This window comes from Haliotis asinina, chromosome 14 (assembly GCF_037392515.1).
Source record: "Haliotis asinina isolate JCU_RB_2024 chromosome 14, JCU_Hal_asi_v2, whole genome shotgun sequence".
Taxonomy (NCBI): domain Eukaryota; kingdom Metazoa; phylum Mollusca; class Gastropoda; order Lepetellida; family Haliotidae; genus Haliotis; species Haliotis asinina.
The window spans coordinates 3,736,994-3,764,598 of record NC_090293.1 but is presented as its reverse complement, the minus strand read 5'-3'; the positions used below and the strand labels follow the sequence as shown (position 1 = coordinate 3,764,598).

The following is a 27,605-nucleotide window of genomic DNA, read 5'->3' as shown; positions in this document are numbered from 1 at the left end:
TCGTTAGATTCAGCAAATAACCAACATCAGCAATCGTCACCATTTACATATCACCTGTCTTTACTAAGAGCGCACTACTACATCAGACAAGTTGTGGTGGAATAGAGACAGGCGTGTCTGATCTTTATGTCAAATACGTATCAGTTTCTTAAAATCCATATATTTCTCTTGCATTTCTTAAACAGCTCTAAATGAACAACGTTTTCTATACAACCCATTTCCTTATAAAAAATGACGTTTTGCTCCTGGGAAATAACGCCAGACACAGGTAACGTTGTGTTCATGAACCAAGCTTTTGATAATTGTATCTAGGTTCTTAACACCTCGGGGAAAACAATTATATTTTAGTGAAAAGGAAAATAGAGGTGGTGTCTACATCAATCAATGTGCATGAAGAATTCATAAGAAGAATCATATCTCGGACGGGAGCAAGTGGATCGGGGTTCTAAGTTAATTCTTAATAATTGATGGTTTTTACGAGAACAAATATTTTTGGGTCCGAATGTAGTGCCAGTGATATGTCGCCTTTAATGTGTTATTTCAATTATCCCAAACCTGTCCGATGTTCAGCAATGTTAATTGCCATCAGAAACTAATCACTAACGTGAAGTCCTGATTTGACAAGGGATTTGGACTACGCTTCAATGACTGGACTTCTCAAATTGGAATCTGCTTCTAATGTTAGGGTAACACAACATTCGACGCCAGACCTCAACTTTCAAGAACGGCACTGTAACTTAAAATAGGTTAGCACATGTCATAAAGTCACAATTTATGGAGTGTCAACTTTGCAGATATATCTGGTAGCACCAGATGACTCCACACATTGTAACCATATGGGAACCGACCTGACGAGCAACCCAACTCCACTATTCCGTTGAGACCGTTTAGGATCAACCGCGTTCTGAACAGTTGTCCGCTTACATTTTCCCATGCGCATGGTGAGTGCTACCAGCTAAGTAGGACATACTTTGTCTTTTCGCGAATATACTTCAGGAATCTCGTTCTTACATTTCACCGTTCAACTCTGTATCGGCAGATAATACAGACCTGTTATTCTCAAGGCTGATGTATAATGTATAAGTGGAAAATGATATGGTATGAGTACCACAACTTTACAATCAAGTCAAGATCTGTGATAGATTGTGAGTTTATCAGGATGTGTTACTTTTCAGTGATCATAAAAAGCAAAATGTGCTCACAAACTGTTGATTATTATCGAACACAAACTATATTTCGAATCCCCAAATAGCGTTTCCTGTTAACTAAAGGGACATGACCCTTCGACATCGTGTCTGGGATTGTATGCCGATTTTAGAAATATTACCACAACCATAAATGGGCTTTAAACCCATGTAGTGATTCCAACCTGGACTTACAACGTGGCTCGGGATCGCTTTATCCACTTGGCTACCTCACCACCCAGGGACATGGTGGTATAGATGAGAACCGTGGCGTCAACGACATGGTATAACGTTTAAGCAACTACCCATGTTCTTTGTATTCAAATCTAAAACCTAACCTCAAATCTAACATTGCAAAGATCTTTACAAATTTGAAAAGACAATGAACACGATCCATGTTTGGATGGATTTTATTTACAGTTTCATTGTAAATACTTCAACAATCAATCAATGTATGTACGTAAACAAAGGTGAACACCCAATATCGCAGCTGGCCACAGGAACCATGCCAGGACAATTGAAGCAGTTTCAGGATGATAGACTCACGTTCTTTAATGGTGGTGGATGTGAAACAGCGAACAGTCCAAGCCCCTCACTCTCACACCGCCCCAAACATTTTCAGTATAAAGAGACATATTGCCCAAAATATGATATACTATGTTTAAAGAATCATAGTCTTTGTGATGACACAACCTAACTCTCGGCAGTTTCGGCTTTCTCTGAACTGCCTTCACCAGAATCTCGCTTCCCGAACCTCATAAACCTCTTGCCAAACCTCATGAATCTCTTGTCTTGTCCGTCACGGCCAAATCTCATGAAACGTTTGCCGAATCGCATAAACCTCTTCTCATCTTCTCCACTCTTCCCGAATCTCATGAATCGTTTCTCGTCTTCGCCGTCACGACCAAATCTCATGAACCTTTTGTCCGCTTCGATCCCTTCATCTTCATCTTCAATTTCTTCACCATCTTCACCAGCTCTGCCAAATCTCATGAACCTCTTTTCCTCTTCGCCGCTCTTTCCGAATCTCATGAACCGTTTTTCGTCTTCACCAGCACGCCCAAACCTCATAAACCTCTTCTCTTCTTCCCCAGCCCGACCGAACCTCATAAATCTCTTCTCTGCATCTCCCGACTTCCCGAACCTCATAAACCTCTTTTCTTCTTCTCCCGACTTGCCGAACCTCATAAATCTCTTTTCATCTTCTCCAGATCTCCCGAACCGCATGAAGCGCTTGTCTTCACTTGTCAGCTCATCGGCGTCTCTTTTCTCAATGTCCTTGTTTCCAGCCTCTACAGCTTTGGCCTCGACCGGGGCAGTAGCAACAGATCGCCTGCGTCTATTGTTTGGTGAATCGTCCAATGAATATGCGAGTAATGAAGCGCGAATGACGTCATCAAGATCTGGATCAGAACGCCCGAATCTCAAAAATCTTTTCTCCATATCGTCCCCATCCTTTCCTATTCTGTAGAATTGTCTGCCAAACCTCAGGAAACTGTCCCCTGCCAATGTGCGCCCGAAACGAAGGAACCGTTTTTCTTCATTTTGAGGGGGGCCACCTGTAATTTAGAAGGAACACGTGGTTTATGATTTGAACGAACATCAACGTGAGTAGACAAGGACGAAAAGTGGACGTAGATTACAAAACATGACACCACAAAACATACGAAACATGATCAGTGAAAGAGTTTCACCACAACATCAGAGATCAAGCGTCAGCGTATATCGGGAGACAATGCGGTTTAGATTTGAAAGGGAAAGTTTCCAAGTGTTTTAGAGACAGGATAGTAACAAGATCGTTTACTACTTACCTAATATTGAAAGGACTTGACTTCAGTCGACATCAGTCTTCGTACAAATATAACACGTACTTTCTACAAAAGTTGAAAATCTATTACATCTTATAAAATAGCGATTGGTCGAAACGCACAGTGTCCCGATATACAAATGTCGTTGCTGTCTGATTCTGGGATTGCAAACATGGATATTTAGGAAATACATTCGAGGCATTAGGCTGGCTGTTTAACAGGAAAACGTGAAGTAGCGGCAATGATAAATAAGACGATGTTGATGCCACATAAATATTGTTCCGCATTTTCTTCTAACCACGGACAGAAATCAATATTAGCGCTATCACACAAAAAAATATTTGGCAAAAGACCAATAATAACGTTAATAGCAATATAGCAATAACATCCCACCATATCCAAAACTTGATAATAGTCATATTCAGTACCAGTCGTCATATTTCAACCACTGAAGTATCGTGTTTGTCAGATTAATTGCATGGCGCCGAGGTGTGGCTGTGATATAGATGAGTGCTGCAGAACGCCCTAGTTCTGTCACTGGACCGCTGAACATGGGCAATTCATCAGATACCAGAAACTTTCTTCATACATTGTACCCTGTGGGGAATCGAAGCCTTGGCAAGTGGCGAGCGAACGCTGTAACCACTAGGCCACGGTTAGTAGAACCAAGAAGTATGACCATGGGTGAGTCAGCTAATACCAAACCCGGTGTAATATCTGCAGTCTCTAGAAGGCAAAATACACAGCAAAGACTTGACAATATGTTTGAATGAGTTAGGTTGTACGCCGCTTTTCAGAGAGTTCAGTAAATGCTATGCACTATCGGACATTGCATAACACTGTATACCGACGAAATTATCTGTCCGGTATGTGTTGTGAATAGGAGCTTCTTTGTAAAACCATCGATGCTTCAACACGTCCCAATTCCTCCTGCCTGAAGGAACGAGATATGACAGGCACATTAATCTGAGTGATCATTTTACAAGCTGAAGACTTTCAACAGCCGGTAATTAAATTCCCCGAGAGGAAGCATACGATGTTATTTTACGGAACTTTCATACTGAGGACGATGTCATTGGATGGGAATTACTGCCAGTAGATTCCTGCCGTGGCAGCACTTAGAGGGAGCGAACAACTTGCCCAAACCCTTTTAACCTTAAATGTAGTTAGGCCATTAACATCTTCTACCGTCCATGTAAGTCGGTGACTTAGGACCTTAAGGGCTCTTTTGAAAGTGAACGCCCCTTTCGGCACATGCATATTATGTACTAATTGGGTATCAACTTATCAGGGCCGCAATGTTGTGAAGACAATGGGCTGGCGTGAAGCACGTTTGTGTGGATACAGGGATAGGGAACCGTCGCGATGTGTAATACTGTTTTATAGACAGCTAAGTAGGATTGTGTTGCGCTTTCCGTTTCTGAATGGTTGGAACCATGCCCCTAGCGACACCCAGTAGTTGGTTATCGGACGGATGTATGAGATTTCTTGCCACTCAAGGGGTCTATTGTGTTTGTTCTTCGGGAATTTGATGACGGTGGTTGTGAATGCCTTGTTCATTCTTTCAACGGTAATATATGGAACTCTTTAAATTCTCAAATCTCGTTCGATTAGATTCCTCCGAAAAAGATGGGCTATTTGCAGTAAAGCTAAACCCCATTGAGAATGTGTTTCAAAGAATGGATTTTATTTTTTCTGTCTAATGAAATGATTTTCCGTTTGTTTCTCTGCTACACTTTTAGGTTTATACTGTAATGACCATCCGTACGAGGAGAACTCTGAACAGTGCAGAACCATGTTTACTGCAATGTGTCCACGAACAGACTACAGTGTTGAGGTGTCAGAGTGATCTTATACTTGTATCATACTTCCCCATGTTGTATAGACAAATAATTGACTCGCCTTTGAACGTATATGTGACTTGTGACACGACAAAACTTCCTTCTTCTGAACACCTGGTGTTATCAGACTTTGATAACGATTCATGAACACGTGCTTATGATATCGTGTAATTTGTTCTGAAGATGGAAATGTTGCTATGATGTTAAACGTAAAAACGTAAGCCATCCAAATCTAGTAATGAGTTGTACTTCATAAAAACCGTCCACCTCTCCTGTTTGGTCTCAGACTAACCCGACCAACATATATTTGATTTGTTGTGGCTATCTGTATAATTGCCAATGGTACTGCTTAAAGAGACACGGGAAGAAAGGCTATCGGTTGATCTCCTTATTTGGTACAAAGAATTACTCTCGCGGCGCTAGCAGTTCATTTAGCTGGGCATTTACCAGATCATCATAGAATTAACACATGAAAACATGAACATTTCTTTGAACTTTGATAGCCTTTTATAAACGCTTCCTTTTAGCACTTTGTTCCAAAGGTGTTCCGCGATTAGCTAAGTTATCAATTGTATGCGGAAAAAAGGGACAAGGTATTATAAAGAAAACAGTCATGGATACAAATCTCTGCACATTCCAACGGTCACTTTGACATAGATTTTATGCTGTCGGCGATTAAATAAGCCTTGCTTAAGACACCAGAGCTTAAACTTCTTCTATAACGTCATATTTACATGACGCAAGTGCCTCCTGTTCAAATCTGGAGGTCGTCCGTGATGGAAGATTATTCTATCCCTTACTTCAACAAAATCATGATCTGATATCAAGTTACAAATATTTATTTTACTTTTGATGCTCAGGCAGAGAATATACACGAAAGAGATACTTTAAGCAGAGGTTAATAGCCAATCGTATAAAACATATTTTCACAAGTTTCTCATCCGACCCCTATTCACCGACCGTCAATAAACAATCTGCCAATTCAATGAAAAATACACAAAAATGGACTAGCATGATTTAGCCTGTCTGGTTTCCACACCAATCTGGGGATTTGCCTCTGAAGACATTTAAACTTCCCCATATGAGAAGGATTACTACAAAGTTTGAAATGAACATCATCTTGCTGATTGCTATCGATTTCTGTATGGAAAAGCGGATTGGTGAATACAGTAAAGATCGGACACATTGATAAAATTGAGTGTCACTGAGAGGGAAAAACTGAAATATTATTGACCCTTTCACGTTATCCGCTTATGTTTGGGAAGTAGACAAAGATGAGAGGGACGACGTGTGATTGGCAGGCAACACACTTCCCGAGTTACAGATATGGGCCCTAATTCCATCATAGCGGGCCGTTTTCAAAGCCACTGGCAATATTTGTCTTAACAATCCTTCCATAAAATGTCATCCGCTGATACTCAATTAAACAAAAAAATTTCTGCCATTGAAAGAGTTAGTTGAGATTAATTTAACAGTTTAACAACGGCTTGTGAGCCGGTTGGTTAAACAATCCAGCATGATGCAAGCCACAGACAGTTATCACTTTGACGGTATGGAGTACATTTTACTTTAACTGAACTTTACAAAGAAAAAAGGACGTTTTCTTCCATGCAGGTATAGTGTGCGTTCATTAAACTTCAAGAGTTTAAATGTGATAAAATTATGTTTTAAACATATAATAAGTTAGGTAAGGAGACACATTGTCCCGTTATTGGCATTGCACATTTTGCAACATTTCATCAGCTTGGAACTATCCTTCCACTTGGAAGTACCCCTTCCTTGTAAAGTACAGATTCTGGTGCTAACCTGGGTTGACTCAGAGCCGAGACTGGCACTAAAACCCAACGAGAGAAGCAACAGATCGCTGGCACACAGCACACAGCACACAGCACACAGGGCGCAGCAAACAGCACACCGCAATGGCTAAGTGGGTTAGATCACTGAATTTATGTGTTGGCGACTGGGTGCCTCACTTCCACAGTTTTGATTCCAGTCTCGATCAGGACTGAACCCAAAATAGTGTACTTTACTGGGAACGTGTAATCACAAATATAACATTTGTTGTATTTGACCACGTTCTAACAAACATCCTGTATTCACTCATATTGTGTATTGGATTCACTGGCATTATGACTGTGAAATACTTTCATGTATTCATGTGGTGCCTTCGTTGACAGTAGCATTAAAGTGTTACCAGTAAAAGATTGATTGCTTCTTTTGACAAAAAGCTCGAACCTCAAATACTGTTCACGCAGATATCCGCAGTGCAAACTATCTACGAAGAATACACTACAATAGGAACAGCTCAAGCTGAGGAGATATACGTCCTTGCTTTAGACACCAGTCTGCTGACATTGTGTATGCCAGTCAAGGGAGGTGGCAAACCTCGGTTTATACAATGAGGAAGAACATTGTCGAGACGTGTGTATTGTGATGGGGATGAAAATCACGATATTGATGTTTAAATACCAAAGTGGCATCTACATCACCTCTGCCTGTGATGACTTGTCTGTCATCGGAAACAACATGTGTTTTGTACGATGGTGAACTTCATGAAAACCCCTCAGTAGGTCGGTGTACAACTTCGTTAATTAAGGCACTAAAACACAGTGTAGTATTATTGGAAGATGAAAAAAGATAAACAACCAGCTGAGACGTAGGGGGACCTCCTGAGACCTATCTCTCGGAACTATTTATTTGGCATTAGAGGACGCGACGTGCCCTGCAACTGAATCTATAAATTCGCTCTTGTTTAACACCGCACTGAATATGGATACGGTTCCCTATGAACTTTTGGTTAAAGTTTAGCTCCCGTCATTTATGTCACTTTTGATTTAACATTACTATTTGCATCTTTTGTTTCAACAAGACAACAACTTATTCGTGCGTGTTCGTAAAACGGAATAAACCGCTACGAGAACCCAATTATACCCTAGTGTCGAAATATCTGGTGTGTTTAATTGAGTCCCTGCGCAGAGGACGAAGATGTGATTCTGACCGCCATCTGCCCTATTACAGGCAGGTGGCCTACAGACAGACCAGCAGACAGGTCAACTTTGCTGATGTTAAATTTCATCCCTTTTTTCAAATACTCTGAACTTAAGTTGGGTTTCCGCTACGATGTAGCCATGTTGTTAACTTGTGGTCTCGTAGGAAAACGGATGTTAGGAACATACCTTGAGCCTAGTTACAAATCAGGTGTAGTTTTTAATGCTTGGCTTTTAAACATGTATTTGTTTCGAATTCTTCTTAGGAACCAAGAAATTAGACCTTCAATGCCTTTACCTTGAAATGAATTATCTCAAAGTTCTTTCTTTTTATTGATCAGTATGTATGAACGCATAGTGGAATGATGGAATTAGTTTCACATCTGCCTTCTTGGATTCTCGTTAGGTATGAAAAAGATCATTTTGAAATGTTTTCATATCTCATGGGACAAGGCATCTACATAGGATCTAATGTGAGGCGCAAAACAATAGACATGGATGTTTCTTCGTATAGAACACCCGGTGGCATTCTATTGAGTTACAGGTGTCTCTAGAGGCAACACTTTCGTGGTATGTCGCTTCCAGTCACACAACAGTCATACGACTAAATACCCTAGAGATATCGATTTTATAATTCACAAGGTAAAGTAAAGCCTTCAGAAAGTTTTATGGTAGACATCTTGAAAACATTTCCAAAATTGACAAAATGTCTGATGCAATTCCCAATTTAGACGCATTATGTCCCGTGTGTTTTAGGTGAACAACTGGTGGGTCTGTATTTCTGTGTGATGGATGACATGGGTGAGGCAGGCTGCGCTCATCGTTTCAGGAACAACCTGCGTAATTTGTACTTCGTACAGAGATATCAGGCTAACTGTTCCCCTGCTAACTGGCCTCTGGCTATCTGCAGTTGTCGGGAGGCAAAATGGCCGGGGGGGCAGTTGTCGGGGGTGGGGTTGGGGTTGGGGTTGGGGTTGGGGTTGGGATGGGGGGCAGAATAGAGTATCATTTGTTTTTTAAATGGTTTTGTCGTTAATATTATCCCGTGATGTAATTCTTCCGAGAAAAGTTGCTTAATCGCTGAGTGATAAACATGCATCCGAGAATAGCTGATGGTCAAACCATAGCAGTGGAGGGTGAAACCACGGCATTCCTCCGATGGGCCATAATCGATAAACCGAGGATTCGAACTCACAGTCATCGGATCTTTTTGGTAGAAAGATGGAAATTTAAAATTCCCAGGCAGGTCCCCACCTTGTTCACCTCGGTCCCACTGTACCCAGGTACTACCGGAGTGTTGGCGTGAATGTCAGGAGCAGAGCCCAAGAAGTGGTGATGTTAAACAAACAGACACTCCCTTTAGAATAAATCTACAGAATTGATCTGGTAACCGGATTCGGCATCAGAAAGTCGCTATTGACAAGTCAACACAAGACAATGCCAATCGAGATGCCAATTTGTGATTTGAATGTGAACAAATCAATTCTCCAGTTGGCTTGTCATTCACATCGGCTCCCATGACACTACCGAGGGTCCCTATGGCCTGAGATCATGAACTCGCAAGTTGGTGTTATTTAGACGTAACCGGGAATTTCGACCAATAATTGCATCAAAATCAATCAGTTAGAGATTCACCTTACCGGGTCTATAGTAATCATTAAACGGGAGCAAGTATTGTTTTCTGCTGCCTTTGTCGTGAAAATGGGTTCGTTTAGCTTTAAATTCAACATTTGTTTGGGCGATAGTTGGGGGCAACGACAATGGGTCTCACATTTTCATGAGCACTGGACAGCATTACCAATGAAGGATTTAACCATAGGTGCGTTTTTATACGCACAGACATTGGTTTGTAGATTATTATCACGGACCGATGTCTTAAAGTGACGTATCCCTTCTAATGTATAATTTAGTACATGCAGCATTCACTGATTTCAAAACGCATCAACCATACCCATTATAAGACAAATGGGTATGAATGGGTACTTCTCCTTTATTGTTTACACAACGTTTGTGGGCTATTCCTTGTCCCTTCGTCGGGTGGATGAAAACAGAAACGTTGTGTAGACAATAAAGAAGAAGTTGACGTCCATAACACTTTGTCTTATATTAGAAAACCGACTTCTAAATGCCTCTCAAGAACATCAACTATACCCATTGTTACTGACGTTGTTACTCTTCCTTCAGAGACGACACATATGAAATGTAAACCTTAGGCAAGTGAGTGTGTCCAACAAATTGCCTCTGTTCAACCAGTTGAAAGTGGGATAAGACCATAATAATCAGATTATGCATTTTGAGCATGCTTATGTACAGAAATAGTTGAGTTTCACGCCCAATCAGCATTGTTTCAGCCTTCTAGCGACGAGTCTACAGAGATATGGCGGTATAGAAACGCACTGTAATTATTATCATTATTATCAAAGATGCTGATTGTTCGTTATTCCAGTTATATCCCGTAAGCATTATCATCTGAGTGCCACGTCACAGAAGGGCAACTGTCGTGGGACAGCTCAGCTTCATGTTATGTATTGGAAGAAATGAAGGTAATAGTGTTCGATATCCTCGGATATATGATATTTATTTCCTGTTACAGTCTCTATACATTTATTCACTAAAAGTGGCCCTACATTGTTATTTGGTTACTATACGTTTTGTCATAAAAACAAATCCCCCGGGCCCACCGATACCACCATCCCTGAAAAAGTGGTGGACTAAATGCGGAAGGCGGTAATCCAGGGATTGTATCATTCCATACCAGTAACACTGGAGCTTCCTGGGTGTATTTAGTTAGAAGTAAATGTAGGCCCTGTTTATTATCACTACACAGATGGGCAAGGAAAATAATTATATACTATATCTATTACACTAATTACTTTTAATTACTATTACACTAATCGTTTTACAAATCATGTATGTGTCAACGGCACTATCATTGCCACAAGTCTGGGACAATATAACGTTCCTGTCTCTCGTCTGGGGGTAAAAATCGACAGTTTCCAAAGCAGATCTCTCTCAGCCTTCATTTCTTGAGAACCGACGAGTGTGTTTTCCCGAATACAGAAGGTTGCGAGGAAATAAATTCAATCATACATGACAGAAAGGAAATCTGATGATGAGGATGAAGACCTGTGTCAAAATGAGAGTACATATTTGCGATGTGTCAGAACGACTAGCTGACAATGTTTGAACTTTGATCTCATATTGTACCCCCTACTTAACCTCTAGATCTGTCAACGGAAGTTTGAATGTCGCAAAACTCGAAATATTGAATTTCTCCGCAAAAACTATGATGATAAACTGTCTGTGGGAATTGAATTGGTTTCAGTGTTGACCTCAAAGGTCTGTTTGTGAAAAAAATCAGATATTGACTGACAACCGTTCTATCTACAACGTCTTGGAGAACAGTAACTGGATTGTTAACATCCAATGTTGAAGACTCGGGAGATTTCTTTCAATGCTGATGTTTGCCAAATTGGATTTATGATTCTCGTTTGTCGACTCTCACTGAAACTCACTGTTAATTGATATAACTTTTTGCTTATTTCAAAACATATCGTTTCACAAGCACACATGACCCCAGCTTCAAGCAGATACCATGTGTTAAAAAAACTTTATGTCTTCGTTGAATGACTTGCACTGGATGACTTTTTTGCCAAGGATTACATGCCACAATTTCCTGTTGTCAGTGGCGCCCACGGGGCTTCCTGTAGCGCGTCAACTACGATGTATGTATATACAAGAACACGCAGTTAGAGCTACGGGGTCTTTAGGCATTATTGGATCTTGCTCCTCGAGACGGGAGAGATGAACCCCAGAAATCGGTGATGTCTCTGACACTAAACCGCTGACGTGTTGAAAGAAATCCTCAATGTTGCCCCAGTCTTTACCCGCACATCCTTCACTGAGTATGGTTACCATGACTACTGACCCAACAATTTGAGTATTGTATCTGCATTATACACTGTCTCAGGTCTTCAGGAGTGTCATTACAAATCCTGAAAAGTGATCAGGTGTGGCCTTCAGTAGACGTCGCTTTTATCACCATGAACCGGATGTCATTGTGCCAACATAGATTCTTTAAGAATCACAAAGGGAATCAGTCAAGTTAAGCTTGTGAAAACTTCAATTCGATCCGCAATGATATTAGCATATTTAAAAGTGTTCGCGTGTCCAAAGTTTGCGTCAATAAATACATCTGATGAATGGATTTCGTCATGGTCGCTATTTTCACATGTGCTGAGAACATTTTGACGGGACCTGTTTTACCACCTGAAATAAAGGCAGGTAAATACTACTTGCCACAAAATCGCACAATAGTCAATCCGTCAGTTTTATTGAGAACTGTACAAACTAATTATTTAGCTTTACTGGTTCAAATTCCTGGACACTGATTGAAATGGAAAAGACATGTTTTAACTACTTATATATAACAGTAAGTCTCTTACTAATATTGTAATTATTAACACCGCATTATATGTTTTATTACTACGTACCATGGTAGCCGTATAAAACCAGAGATTTTGGAAACTGTTTAGCATTTGTTCGCCTATGACTTTATTTTATATTTTAATGTACTCGTTCCTGAAACCATCACCCCGAAATGCTGCTCAGTGTGAGTGGGTTATGTACGGCGTTCGAAATAACCACCGACCATTTGTCCAATATGGTGCTAAACTACACTAACTCACTTTTTAGTCAGGCGGAGGAACAATGTAATTTCTTATTCAGTCGTATGCTTATCACGAACGGCAGTAAATGTCAAGAAAGCTTCACTCAGGGATCCTGTTCTCTACCCAGATTTCTGGTATTTAGTTTCAGTGAATCCTCAAACATCCATCACTGGTAGGTGTACCTCGACTGTTGAGGTCCAGCGTCTAAGTCCTATTACGTTCCTTACGCCCATCAAGCTATTGTGCCCTTATGAAACGCAGGACATCGTATCGATCTGCCCACGTTTGTGTTGTATAGCTGACGTTTATTTGGTGTTGGGGGATTCCTGTAGAATATCACATGTAACCAACCCTTGAACTAATGCTGGAAAGACGAAGCCTGTCTCGTAATTGCAAAGGGATCTTGTTCTGAATAACTACAAAAGTAATTGTCTCACGAATTCTCCTCACTTGCGTCTTGATCTATGACGAAAGCACTGAAACTTAATATGTTACATTTTGTTTTTCCTGACCACAGTTTATCCGCGTCTCTTCAGTTGTAGAAATTGCAGCTGTAGAAATACATCAGAAAGTGGCTTGTCACGCTCATAATGGAATTAAGAGGAACGTAAACGATGGTTTCGTGGAAAATGTGTTTTGTATGAATTGTATGTCTGGGATCTGGTATTTTGAGCTGCAGGATAGACTCTGCTCGAGCTAGACATGGGACAAGATGCATTGATTCCTGCCTTATCGTCCAACATGAGCTGGATTATCGGCTCACCTACTTCAAAACTGTTAATTCTACACTGATAAACAACGAATAAAAATGAAGTGTTATTAATTAGGGTTCCTGATAATTTCACTTTACGTAAAGAGGAAATTTCATGTAAAAACATATTACAAGCCAGTACAACGAGTTGACGGTATTATTTAATACATAGATCCGATGAGGGATTTTGGTGTCCTCGCAGAGTGAATGAAGGATTGCAGAGTAATACTAATTTCGAATGGATGTATCGCATAGTACCAGATTAAGTTAGGAGAAGTCCTAAACTGATACAGGTCCTATATATTATCACTTTTATCAAACCCCCAAACAACCAAGTCGAATGTGTAATTTGTACCAACAGTCAACGACGTCTACGTGTACGGACCAAACTGCGACGACGTAGTCGACCAGACTACCCCTTCTTCTGGGAGTTTCGGACTTCTTCAGAAAATACGTACACTACCGCTATTGATATGTAACGTAACAATACAACGTAGTGGTTCATCGTGCGTTCCTAAAGACGAATAGATACAGAAATAGATGATGTGCTTGTGTTGATGAGACCTGACAGCAGAGGTTTTCTCCACCGCCTATAGTCTAACTTAATACCTACATAGAACGTCACCTTGGCAGAGTAGGCAAAGAATATTGCTATATGAGAAATTGATAGCCAACAACACTGATTCAGTTGTGCTGTAATATAGACCTGTTAATACTTGGTTCAAAAGGACTTAACATCAACAGCGCCTCAAACACAGTTATACAATAACACTTCAAGACGGAAACAAATTGGCTCAGAATGGGAAGACCATCAAACAGACTCTGTTGTGAAATAATGATGGATGTCATTTCTCTCTTTCTGCTTCCACAGATATTATCTTAACACGTTCGAAACAAAACCGATAAAACAAAGCTGACAGTCCGTATGCATTTACACGTTATAAAGGAACGGAGACGCCTGGCTCTGAGAAAGAAACGCCTCTCATTATGCAAAATGCAATGATACATTAGCGTGTATGATATGATTTTGATCGACCCAACACTGCTCGTGTGTTTATGACAGCTGAAAGAACCCTTGACGATAAATATGTAAAACTGACCTTATTATGCAGTAATGTGCACAGTGCAGTGTATATGTCTCGACATGGCCTGACAGAGGAAATTTGGAGTGAGTTGTTAGGTCATGTAGTCTAGTGGCTAAAATCTTAGTGAGTTCAGTTCCATCTACAGATAGGTTTCGTTAGGCTCAATGCTGTTCAGGCGGCACTAATGTTTAGATATTAAATACTGATGTTCGGCAATACTATTGATGCAAACACTAACTTTTCATTAACACGGAACAGTGGTGTTCCAACAACAAATATGTGGAACCGAAATGGAAACATGTTCAGCAATACTTTTGTTCCACCAGTGTGCGATATTAGGCTGGTCCGACCGACGTTACAGGAATACTGATGTTCCAAAAACAAAGACATACTTTTTCCGATTTCCTGTTCCCTGACTGTTGGTGTTTTGTTGTGTTCTTGGTTACAGCTGATTTCAGTTCATTTAATTGTGCCCTGTAATTTAATCTGTTAAAAGATAATTACAAGAGAAAAGTGCATCAATAGTAGAAACGTAATTCCGATACCTTTCATTCGAATTAGATAAATAATAGAGCCAGGCTGGATTCAAGTGAACAGTATCGGAGACAAATCAGTATGTTTGTACGGGTATCAGGTACAGAACTGGAATGCTATTTACATGTAGAGAAAGCCCATCTTTAAATATAACTCACAGTTGGAGTCCGAAAGTCTACACCCTTAATTAAAACAGTATGCGTTTACCGCAATACATCACTGGAATGAAGCCGAAGTCAGTTAACTCCAAAAGCACGCCCTATGTGGACCTAGTGAAAACATGGAAGTAATGAGTGAGTGAGGTTGTAGTGCTGGTTTGAACACTATCTCAGTTATACAGCGGTGCCATATGGATGTGGTGGTCTTGGAGAAACAAATCTGAACAACTCATTGCATCGAGGTAGATTATGAAATTATTAGAAATGATTTTCGCCAATCCTCCAACCCTTTAATACCTTTTAAGAGATTACTATTCCCTCATTTGCAATTTCATTTTTTCGTGATGTCCAACATCCATATCGCTCGTTACACATTAATATCTGAACATGTGAACTAAGCTATGTATTAAGCATGTATGTTACAGCCCCGGGTAACGGTAATGTCCGCCGCAGGTGTGTCGAATACATACTAATGGAGAGCAATCAACACACGCCCACTAGTTTGTCCCTGTTCGTATTTGGTACTGCCGAAAACCGACTGGGACTAAGTGGTGCCTTGATGAATGACCTTATCATTTACTGCGGGAGATTTAATTGCCCTATCAGGTTTGTCAACACAGCCACTTTTTCTCAATGTGAAATGATGTTCCGATTTTTAGATTTTTTGTAAATGTGACAAGTTGGATTCTTACCACTGAGGATTGCACAGATTCTGGAGTTGACGGGTTTGTTGCAGAAGTCGCTGAAGCCGTTGATGCAGCTGATCCACTTGATGAGCACAACCGCCAGCAGGGCTACTGATGTCCAGGGCCGCATAACTTGGCCGTCTGCTAGACCACGGAACAGGGGACCTTTCTGCAACACAAGGGTCAGTCTCTCAGGTCGCGGTCAACAATGAGACGCTTAAAAAAATAGACCTGTCTGTATATATAACGTTCACGCTAGCAGACACGCAAGTGTGAAGACAGTGATCTTTTTTAACACATATGCATATCTATTTATTAACATTCTGGTAGGTAGCAATCGGGCTCAAGTGTCAAGCTGAGTGAGGGAGTGATTTGTTTCAGCAAACGTTCCAGCAATATGACGCCATAGGACTCAAAAATGGGCCTCACATGTTTTACTTCAGCTTGAAGAACAAGCACCTGTTGAGGAGCAACTAAGTAAGGGGTCAGTCTGGAAGCATGAACGTTAGAGGAACCCAAGTTAAAATGGGTCATCATCAATTCGTTATAGCTGGATGAAAGAGAAAAGACTTAATAGCGTCAGAGTGTCGGAATTTGTGACTTGTTTAACTGTGATTCACTGCGCGATTGCTCATTCTGTCACTCACTGGTTCGCCATGTTTAGAGATAAATACAGACCGCCGTGGTATAACATAAGAATCATTAGGATAGCAAAACAAACTCTGATACAGCAGGGTCCGCTCATTACAGAGGCAGTGAGTAAGTTTTACGCCACTTTTAGCAATATTCCAGCAATATCTCGTTAGGGGACACTAGAAATGTGCTTCACATGTTGCGCCCATTTGGGGATTCGAATCAGGGTCGTCGGCGTGACGAGCGAATGTTTTAACCACTAGGATACCCCACCGCATCCTTTACAGAAGGAGAGAAGCCTTCACGTACATATAGGCTTTAGCATACTACTTTTATGTGCACACGGTCACCAGAGTGAAAGACAGTTCACATGCCGTAGAGTTACGCCTTGTCGTGCACATTTGATGATGAAATAAACTTTCCAAAATATAATCAATTACTCGATGAAGAAACTACATGCTAAAAGAACATTTCCGAACAAGGATTTCACAGAGATTATGGAGAGCAAAAGAATCCTAATTATGATTTCAAGCCTCCCGCTATGGTCGCGACCTCAGATGTATATTTGCAAACAACCAGCCCGTATATTTTAAAAATCGTTTTTGATTAACTCTCTTGATGTATGGGGTTCCTTAAGATTGTCTTCGTGCGATCAATGTTTGGTGTAACCAATCCATAAGAGCGTTCATTATGAACTCAAGACTGAACATCTTTAGTCAATATACAGGAACTCTGGGGACAGTGACAGGTACTTTATGCCTTGAATCATCAACCCTGGTTGTCACGGGCAACGCCAATACAGGTCGCCTTTGGTACTCCGCGAAATAAACAGAGGGTCGTATTCCAACCGTATTTGCTCTTTCACGTTCACATGTATTCTAATTACTGTGGCCTCTAGATTAAAATTTGGTTAATTAAAATCGGCATTACTATTGACGGCAGTATATTACTGAGATGATCAATAAGTGTTCACCTGAATCAAGGGAAATTAAGAGACTCACTCACCCACTGTTCTGTTTACTGTTTCAAATTTTTTTCAGTTACTGTCAAAAAGACAAAATAGGAAGGTCTTACAATTGTTAATTGTTTTGGATACCACGAAATGAAAGGGTCCAAACAAATCCACAGAAAGGTATTGAAACATGGATTATGTCCTTAAAAGAAAATCTAGGAGATTGAAACCCTGTTGATTTAGATTGATTCGGTTGTTTTTCATTTGCCATGATCCGAACAAGGAACCTTTTCGGAAACTCTATAAAAACATGACGATCTATTCATGATATGGTGATCAGATGTTTTTCTTTAATTCAATTCTAAACATCCTCTCCAAATCTTTTTGTAAAAAATATAAGTCGTTTCAGATTGTGTACTGATAAATTAAACTGAATATAGAAAAATGACTGGCACATGTTTTCACAACAAGGTGAAAATGTATTTCTGATATGCTTAACATGCTTGTTGCATTGTGTTTTGCTCTTAACCCCGACATTAGCACTCAGATCAGCGTTGAGGCAATGCCCTGGCATTATCGGTTTCAAGAAACGTGATGTATTGGCATAATGAAACAATACTACCAAACATATATTTAACGAAGAAATAGCTATATCGATTTTCTTTTGGTAATGGAGTGACGGAGATGTTCGCGAACACTTAACCGTAATCGCCTGTGTCCTATTCATTTTCCCAGTCCGCTAGTTAAATTCATATTGGTATAGTTCTGTTCATGCTGAATGAAACTCTGAATTTCCAGACATTAGAATTACCATTTTGTTATTTGCTGCGACTACAGTTAATATAAATACAATAAATACTACACTTCATTGTCATAGCAGCAAAGCCCGCTTCCCCGGAGAGCGGTTCTTAAGTTTTGCTCCCAATAGGTTCTCAATGTATCTTAAAAATAGACATGACAAATGAACGCCACTCAATAAACATAATTGCCTCCCAAAGAAATTGACCAATAAAATATAATTATAAAAAATATGATACATCCATGCTTTTATCTATTCAATCTGTCCAAAGCTTTTCTTCAATATCTGGCATCACCACTTTCACATTCGCAAAGTAAGTACATTCTCCAGATATAGTCATAAAAAGAATCGGGGAAATTTCGTTTTCTTTTCATTTCGGTTTCTAACGGGTGCCAATCAGCATCAGGAACGAAGACGTCAAGTTTTTCTCAACGATCAGCAAAGATATTCTGTGCTTTATTTGTTTACAGTGACACGGCCCATGCCAGCCAGAAGGGACTCGTCTGTTATAATCAAAATATATACATAATGGTTCACGGAACATCCATGAAGCAGAGTGGCAGAGCCCAAGGGGCTGCGATGTCCGTATCCCCATAAAGAGTAATCAGTTAGACAAGTAAGGAGTGAAATAGCTATGAGATGCTATATCCCGGGAGTTTGGGGGTCAGGGGTTCTCCTTGTTTCGTAGATCCCTGTAAAGCGGCTGTGGGATGAAGCACTGCCGTTAGTCACGCGGAGACAGACTCTGAACATTTATTACTCGGGGGAAGGTTTCAGAATGATCTCTTCTTTTTGTTATTTCAAGATTCGATGACTTCCGTTTGTCAAATCAGCAAATTTGTGAATAAAATATTACATTCTTTTCTTGGAGAACAGGTTCGTTGTTTGATTGTTTGTCTCCCCAAATGGTAAACGACCTTCTGTTTGGGCTTGCCTTCTATAATGCTGCACCTTTTATTGGAGGAGAGATTCCTTCACATCATGGCACCTCGTTAACATGGTCAATATTAAAGTACTACACTTCCTGGCCTTTATGTCGTGAAGTAACCGGAACACGTTTACCTCAGCGTTAGAACAACACTCTGACTCTGTGTGTGTGTGTCACTTTCATAATGTTTGAATTGTGCTTCTTTTCGTGCGGATATCATAATATCAACGACATCGTTATGGGATTCGGTTGTTCCCATAATACGGAACTTTCATCCACGTATACAAATCAAACGGTCTAACTGATTTAAACCCAACTTGATATAATCCAACCATGGTCTCCTGGTGCGTGTTCAGGGAATAAGACCCACCACTTTCCAGCTTGTATTGCACATTCAGATACTGAAGCAAGGAGATTTTCTCATTTTGAGTATTAATCGATAGAAGCCACTTTGTAACGTAATTATTGAAGACATTTCAATTCGTATCACAATAGCACATGTTATTAGCAAAACCCTTCTTCCTGTTAATGTCAAATGGACAACGGGAGGCCTCAAGGAGAGCTGGATGTAACCTCAAGTTGTGCACAATGTGGAGCGGGTTGTCTCGATGACGTATTATTAAGGTAACAGTTGACGCTTCGACTCCGTCTATAGATCACAGGTGTGTATCTGACGCAGTGCCTCTGTAGGACCGCCCTGTCTGAAAGTTTTACAGGGTCATGTCGGAGATTACGATTACTGCACTTATGCATCGACACTAGTGTGTGATAGTGGGATTATGTGTGTGATTGTGTGTGTTTCTGTCTGTCTGTCTGGATGTGGGGGTTCCTGTGTGTGTGGGAGGGGGGTGAGTGTCTGTGTGTGTGTGTTTATGTAGGGTGGTAAGGTTTTATGGTGCTAACCCACGGCGATCTTATAGTATTCAGTACGTTAACACACACTCCGGGCAAGCGCTCTACCTACTGAAACAAAGATGACGTCATTTCCGCAGTAAAGCAGGAGTACGTCCTGAAGTGTCAGTAAGTTTAAACTAGTTTCTAATTTCCTCAGTGTAGGCGCTTGTGTGTGTGTGTGTGTGTGTGTGTGTGTGTGTGTGTGTGTGTGTGTGTGTGTGTTATCTGTTAGTGTTTGTGTTTGTTGGGGTTTTTTTGTTGATTGACCATTGGTCGTGCAGCTAGTTAACACCTACACATTAGAAACATCCCACGGTAAACCATTGTTGTTCTTTAACTACCCTCGGGTCTAGCGAATCCATTCAGGCTTAGCATGTGATATGATTTTTAACATGACTCTCTTATACCACACGGGAAATCCCATGCTTGGTACATTTCATTATTAGGCGAATAAGCGCGAACATAATAAAGTTATTTTGATTTTTTCCTACCCTACACCACTCAAGAATCTACCTAAAAGGACAGGCCACTGGGTCAGCATAGTTTCTCATGTGTAGATTTTAAAACATGTTTTTGTTCATTAAATCAGTCTCTGTCATCGAATGGTCTTGGGGGAGAACCAGGGACGCTGCTCTTTTCTGGAAATAAGGACACATTCCTCTAACAGACCCTTAATCTGATTGCAACCTTACCAAAACTCTATTATGTTGGCAAAAACCTGGCAAGAAAGTGACATTGATGCCGATGCCGAAGGTAGAATGGTGAAGATTAGAAGGTAAGTTTGGTAAACACAGCTAATACACTAATGCTACTACAGAGATGCGATTAGGCTTTGCATTACACAGTCTGACCCCTGCGTCTGCCTACGCTGCCAGATTGTGTTCGAGGGAGATCCGCCTCGGGCGACAGGACGAAATAGCAACATTGTCGAGTTTGGATTTACAGACAAGCTGCCTTGTTTTTTTCCTGTTCCCATATTTGACACACTTTTGTAAATGCCATTAGTTCTGTTTCGTTAGACCTTTAGCATTCTCTGTCCACAAATCAAAGTCTGGCATTGAATAGTCTTTGTAGGAGCAGTGTCATGAGTCATATCAAAGAATCATTTGGTCTAAAGAGGCCCTTGGGATGGATTGTTCCAAGCCTAGACTCGTCCTGATTCTATGTCAAAGACGCGACAAAACAAAGTTTCTACATGTGGAGAAAACCTCTGCTAAATACTAAATGCTAAATGCTAAATGCTAAAGTTGATTGTAAAATTCTGATTATATCATGAGTACATGTTTGTTTGTGAGTTTGTTTGTGTGTTTGTGTGTGTGTTTGTGTAACGCCGCATTCAGCAATTTTACAGCTGCATAGCGGTGGTCTGTAAGCAAATGAGTGTGGATCAGACAATCCAGCAATTGGCATCATGGGATACAGTAACTGGGCAAGTGTTAATGAATCACTTCCAAACAGCGATGAGACCTGTTGTATCCTACCACAGCCGTAGCACCAGTCATAAACAGGCTAGTCAATAGTTCGCTTGGATAAAAATGCGAACCCATAGTTCAAGAAGGGAACTTTGGCCGTGTCTGAATTGCTTTTGATGGTCTCACTTGTCGCCTTAATTCAGGTGGGTAAATCGACGAAAGGAAATTGTCTATTTCATGGCTATGCAATCATATCAGGTGTAGTGGTTAGAGCGTCAGTCGGGGGGATTGGGAGGTCGCGGGTTCGTTCCCCAGTGGCGCCATACCAAAAGACGTTCAAATATGGAAATTGTTGGTCTCCGGCTCGACATTAATGGGTGCAACAAGGGCTGGTCGACTCGGAGTCAGTACATGTGTTATGTATATGAGTGGGGTATTCAAGCTTCTTTCAGTGAACTAGTACTAAATAAAAAGCCCAGGTGTTTGCTAGTGCAAACAGCCACACATACACACCCATGCACGTCGTTAAATATTCTTATGGAAGACGTAAAATCCCATTTCACCTCACCTCACCTCACCTCACCTCACCTCACCTCACCTCACCTAACCTCACCACGCCTCACCTCACCTCACCTCACCACGCCTCACCTCACTTTTGCCGAATGTGCAAGGAACTGTCACTACCGTACGAAAGTAAAAAGTAAACGGTACCCTTGTTTTGTTTTATTGGAAACAAAATAATATGTTTTCTTCAAAGTAGGATTTGTTATGCGTTACTTAAATTGTTTGTGTTGTAGATGTTTTTAACATGCCCCTGACGCTTTGATGTAGCTTCGTGCCACATGTCGCTTCAAGACAATGTCATGGAATAGGTTCTAAAACTATTACATAGGTTTATGAAAGTTACAGTATTTCATTTTTGCTGGAACACAGAAAGGAAGAACGTTTCGGACCGACGGTACAGTTTTGGTGGTACTTTCAGACGGACCGCAATGCTCCCTCATTTAACTTGTCAATGGACATTTCGTAAATGGCAGGTGCTAGGTGTATTGCTTACCTATCTATGAACTCCTTGTGTTACTGTATGCTACTAGAGACCCATTCATATAATGGTCACCGCTTTTCCTTCAGTAGATCATGTTCAGCGGATAATCGAGGCTTTTTATTGTCTTCACTTTTCAAAACTTAAGAACGAGGCCATTTATGTAGACATGGCATAATTTTGTCATATTCTTGTACCATTTCACTGAAAACAGTCACAAGTAGCTCGAAATATGGTCCTCATCGTATTGACACCGCTGGCTACAGAGAGCCGTCAAACTAGCATATATTTGGGGGACTGGTCCTAGTAATGTCGCTGGAAGTAGGTTTGGCTGAGTCTCGGGAGCAGGACGGTTTATAATGCTATAACGGTAATTACCATGACAGTAATGGCGATGTGAGTTGGCAAGATGAGGATGGCGATGATGCTCATCTGGTTACGGAAGGATGAGATGCATTTATTGGAACAGCTCTAGACAAGCCAGATGCTCGACTAGAGTAGTCGCTATATTCTCAGTAAAAACCCTACACCTACCGGAGTCCCTGTTAACAATTCATAGACTCCCTTGGAAACATAAGACGTCTGATCCAGAGAACACCCAGTCTCGATTATCAGCCAGAAACTGTTCAATGGCGGGCACAAATATATAAAAGGATCCTTGAATATCGGTGATGACACCAAGCGTTGGCGAAATGGATAAAATATTCTGAGAATGACATGGTAAAATATGTTGTTTTCTATTCTGTTAACAGTGAAAACGCAGTCTAACATCTTCTAAGCTGAAAAGACGTATTCTTTACAATGCACGTTTGGTATTTTGCTCAAGTGCTCTCTTATGTCATGAAGCGAATGGTGATACTTAATTAGTTTCTAGTTCGATATAATATCAATACGTTCTCGCGTCTAAATTAATATGTTATTTGAATTTATATGTTATTTCGTGACTATGATTATCTTTGTAACATGTCATATTTGGGGTTACACTTTCTTAGTAAGTCGCCCATTCTAGTACCAATGTTTGTTATCTTCGATCAATGGGGACATTTTCCAGCAATTTGTATTCAGTCGATACCTACCCACAGTATTTAATCTTTGTTATAGAAACTACGTACACTATTCTGGACAAATACGTTTGAATTGTGATTGTAGTTTTAAGAGAGTAGTTAATAAATTAGTAAAATTATGCTCTTTACCTACAAAAGTATCGGTAATCTTCACATATAAATCTGGTGGATTGATCCGACACACAACATGTAACCGGTTTTCCATCGTGCAACACCGCGTGGAAGTAGGATGCTAGTATCTCGAGTGAGTGAGTGAGTGAGTGAGTGAGTGAGTGAGTGAGTGAGTGAGTGAGTGAGTGAGTGAGTGAGTGAGTGAGTGAGTGAGTGTAACACTGCTTTGAACAGTCTGTGGAAGGTCTGAGGTAATGCAGTGGCCAGATGTTATCAGTCTGCACAAACATGCAGGTCTGGTAATGACAAACAGAGAAACATACCTGGAACCTATGATCACTTCTTAACGGACACATGTCAGCACAGCGAATGGTGGTGTCAAGGGCATTCTCATGAGGTTCTTGAGTTAACCTAAATATACTCGTTTTAAATCTGTGATGAAAGAATGACTGGTGAAATTCGCTGTTTGAAGTTGTACCATAAATGTTTTTCTCAAGTTAAACAATTGCTTTTCTTCGAGTGTGTTTGTCACGCGGTATTGATAAACAGATGCAACATGTTTCCTATAATGTTTCATGTTATGTTTTTTTGTTGTTTGGACGTGTAGGCCGCTTTGTTTCGTCGGAAAGTCCACAGTGGTTGCTATCGCAGACGTCTTGTTATTATTAACGTTATTGACGTTAATGTTATTTTGACGTTGCAACAGGGTAATTTAATGTATTTGATAGTATACCTATTCTGGAGGTACATATGCTGCCCTTTGTTACAGAAATCGTCAACAAAGGAGATGGATTTACTTTATTATTGGATTTGAATAGTACACATATGAAAGCTTAAAATGTTTTACTGACTTAGATGAGTTACCATTCTTATCATTATTGTTTATGAAGTAATCAGGAGAAGTTTTGTTGTATACATTACACATTGTTCCGTATATTGTATACATGTATACTGAAAATATACCAAAGTTCGAACCATATTAGCACTAGCGATAAATACTTTAAGTATAAAAGAACGAGAATAAATTGTAAACCCCGACAAAGGCTTCCCTAATACACGCGGTCGCATCTTTAATTCAAGCATTGTTCAATTTTAATTTAAAATACCGGATTTCCAGCGTCTAGTTACCAGACTACCGACTGAATATGCAGGTGCGTGCAGTAAAGTCTTTTCAGACATCAAGCTCGTTCCTGTCGCTTTACTTCATCGCTGTTCAAACTACTTCACGTATACCCATGTGTCGTCTACCGATTGTTTGATATAGAACTCGGAGGCGTCAGAAAAGCACCACTGTCTCACCTCTCACGGGCTCACACAAACCGTTGAGGACATTTCGCGTGACGCTATTATCTATTTGCTTGAATCTGGTTAAAATGCTAAGAAGTACAGCCTGCAAGACGACAGTCTTATCTCCACAGTGTAATTATTACATGATGCTAAATTACACATGTTCTGAAGGAATCAATGGTTGTGAATTAAAAGTGAGAGTTGATTCATGACCGATGTGGCTGTGTAATTGATACCCGTCCTCCTTACGTCCTCTGCTTCAGTGTTACCTCCATATAGTCTTAGTCATGTCGATAGAGACTGGTTCACGTGTTGAAACATTATTGAATGTAAAGAAGGTCTAAACTGGTGCCGAATAATAGCAATATGTATATGAACTGAAGAAAATAATGTCATTGAATTTACTTCCTGATAGAGTCGGACTGATTCAATCGTACAGTTGGATTTCTTATGAATATGGAAAGTGTTTTGTCGCTTTTTCACACATTTTGGTTTAAAACAAGACTTGTTTTAGCTTTGCTATTTTCTACGTATATCTTCATCATCATTTTTTATCATCTTAATTGCTGGAAGATTCCGAGTTGGATACTTCTATACATAATTATGATAGATATAAAATAATAATATCTACAATTGCTATACTTAAAACCCCTGTTATGCCATGTCTATATTATGACGGTATGTAACAACCTACACAGCTAAATGCTATTGGCCACATGTCAAATATTCATAAAAACCTATTTATGAACTTCGAAACACAAAGTATCACAAAGATGAACGGATTTAAACTTTCTCTGGTCATGTACAGTTATCCACACATTTGTTGCAGAATAAAATAGTTCACTTACCTGTTTTCAATATCCTTGGTGTGTACTGGTCTAGCGTTTGTCCCTACGGCCGTTATACCCTGTGCGCTCGGAACTGTAGGTTAGTCAATGGAAGAAACTAGGTACGGTGCGTCTTTTATGCCACAAGTCACGTGACCCATGAGTGGATGTGGGCAAAGTTTAAACAATACTTTTGGACCTCCCACATACTCTATCAATATGCAAATGCGCACGCGCAGCTGTGTAGTCAGTCTTGTCCACAAAGACCGTTCCAACAGCCGATGTTTAGCCAGCAAGTTGAAGTTTCTACCAATTATCGTCATGTTCTAAATGATCATTGATCGTGCCATTGCACGGGCAAGCGGTGTATGAATTTTGACTGTGCCTTCGGTTCAATCAGCTGGGCACGCGAGCAGCAAAGATGGTCGCTTAATTTCATTGTAAGTGTAGGGGCCTCGGCTAGGGCCAGGCAGGATGTGCCACTATCTCACGATTCAAGAACCACTAAGACAAAAATGATGAAAAAATCAAACAAAGCAAACTTTCATTAGATTGTAAAAGTGCCGGCAAGATTCCATAACTAGCTTGGGAGTGTCTCTGAAGGATAGAATCTCCATTTGTCTTGTAAACATGTCCTTCAATAACAAGCTATTGTTTCATTCAAATGTGAAACGGAGTGCTTCCTAATCTATGGAAAAATTTATGCTTTGTTGTAGAACTGTATAAAAGCAATTGTTTATGATTAATCAATATTTTCCTCTTTTTTTCATTTACGATTTTTCGGGATAATACATTTGGAAAATAGGCTCATCTCGAATGTTTGACCTTGGACATGGTATGGTGACCTTGAAAACTGTGGGCTAATAACAACATGCAACAAGTCGCTTCCTATTTCAAATATAACATGTTTGATAGATTGTCACACCTCAAAGTCACGGAAGCAATTTAGGAACGTGAAATAACTATTATCAACATGTTTCAACAAATGAGAGTGCAGACCATGTTTGACATTTAAAGTCTTCAATGCAACTAAAGCTATTTCTCAGTACGACATACGCAACCACCAATACTCTTCGAAAACTTCCTGACAAATATGATTCGGTGATATATTTTTCTTTTAAATGATGTCTGTGGAATGATATATACGTGTTTTACTTTGCACCTTAAATGAATCTCTCCCATCTTGTATAGGTCATATTACGTCCTATGGAGAAAAACGGTTCATGGTGTTCAAAACAAACATGAAAAGGCTAGCTTTTATGGTTTGTATAGGGCGTGTCCGAGTTAAACAAAGTTACACTTAGTTGGGCGAATGTGTGTACAGTTATTTATGATGTTTTCCTGAAATATAACATAAATACCCTATGAGATTCTATAATAACCAAAATTAATCAGTATGTATGTTGTGCATCGATTATTATCATCAATATTATTACCATCTACATCGGCATGATAGATTAAGGATTAAAGATTAAAGGATAATCGTACAGGTCAAAGGATATAATACGGAAAAGAGTGGCTGATCTTAGTACAGCCAGGATTCATCGTCACGACAAAGTCCAAGTTCCCACTTATGCGCAACCAAGCCACCGAGTTGGAGTTTTCTCAGGAGGAGCTACCCAGTCGAACTCACAAAGACCTTTGCAGAGAAGATAAAAACTATCCCACAATGCAGTCTTCTGTTTTAAAGTGTCAGGATGGCTGTGTTCCTGACAGAACACCCTGGAACCCGCACAGAGTCAGCCCAGAGATTGTGGGTTACCAAATGAGGAGTAGACTGAACATTTTTTGTAAATGAGATTATAGCAAAGCATTTTATGTTCGAGGAACACATATTTGCCGTGTTTTCCTTAATCTTGTCAGTTATCTTATTGGTAAAATAGACGTGGAATTCGATGATTTTAAATGAGATTTTAAATAACGAGATCAGGCCTCTAAGGCTGTTCTAAACA

At 40.2% G+C, this 27,605-nt stretch overlaps 1 protein-coding gene across 1 annotated transcript; it reads right to left on the bottom strand.

The window, feature by feature from the left end:
• Positions 1-1,578: 1,578 nt before the first annotated feature.
• On the bottom strand, positions 1,579-25,764 carry LOC137261896 (FMRFamide neuropeptides-like). The gene is made up of 3 exons (XM_067799703.1): positions 25,675-25,764; positions 15,711-15,873; positions 1,579-2,743 (listed from the first exon to the last, which is right to left on the bottom strand). The coding sequence occupies exons 2-3, from the start codon at positions 15,832-15,834 to the stop codon at positions 1,878-1,880; spliced, it is 990 nt and encodes a 329-aa protein (XP_067655804.1). The 5' UTR covers positions 15,835-15,873; positions 25,675-25,764; the 3' UTR covers positions 1,579-1,877.
• Positions 25,765-27,605: the final 1,841 nt, after the last annotated feature.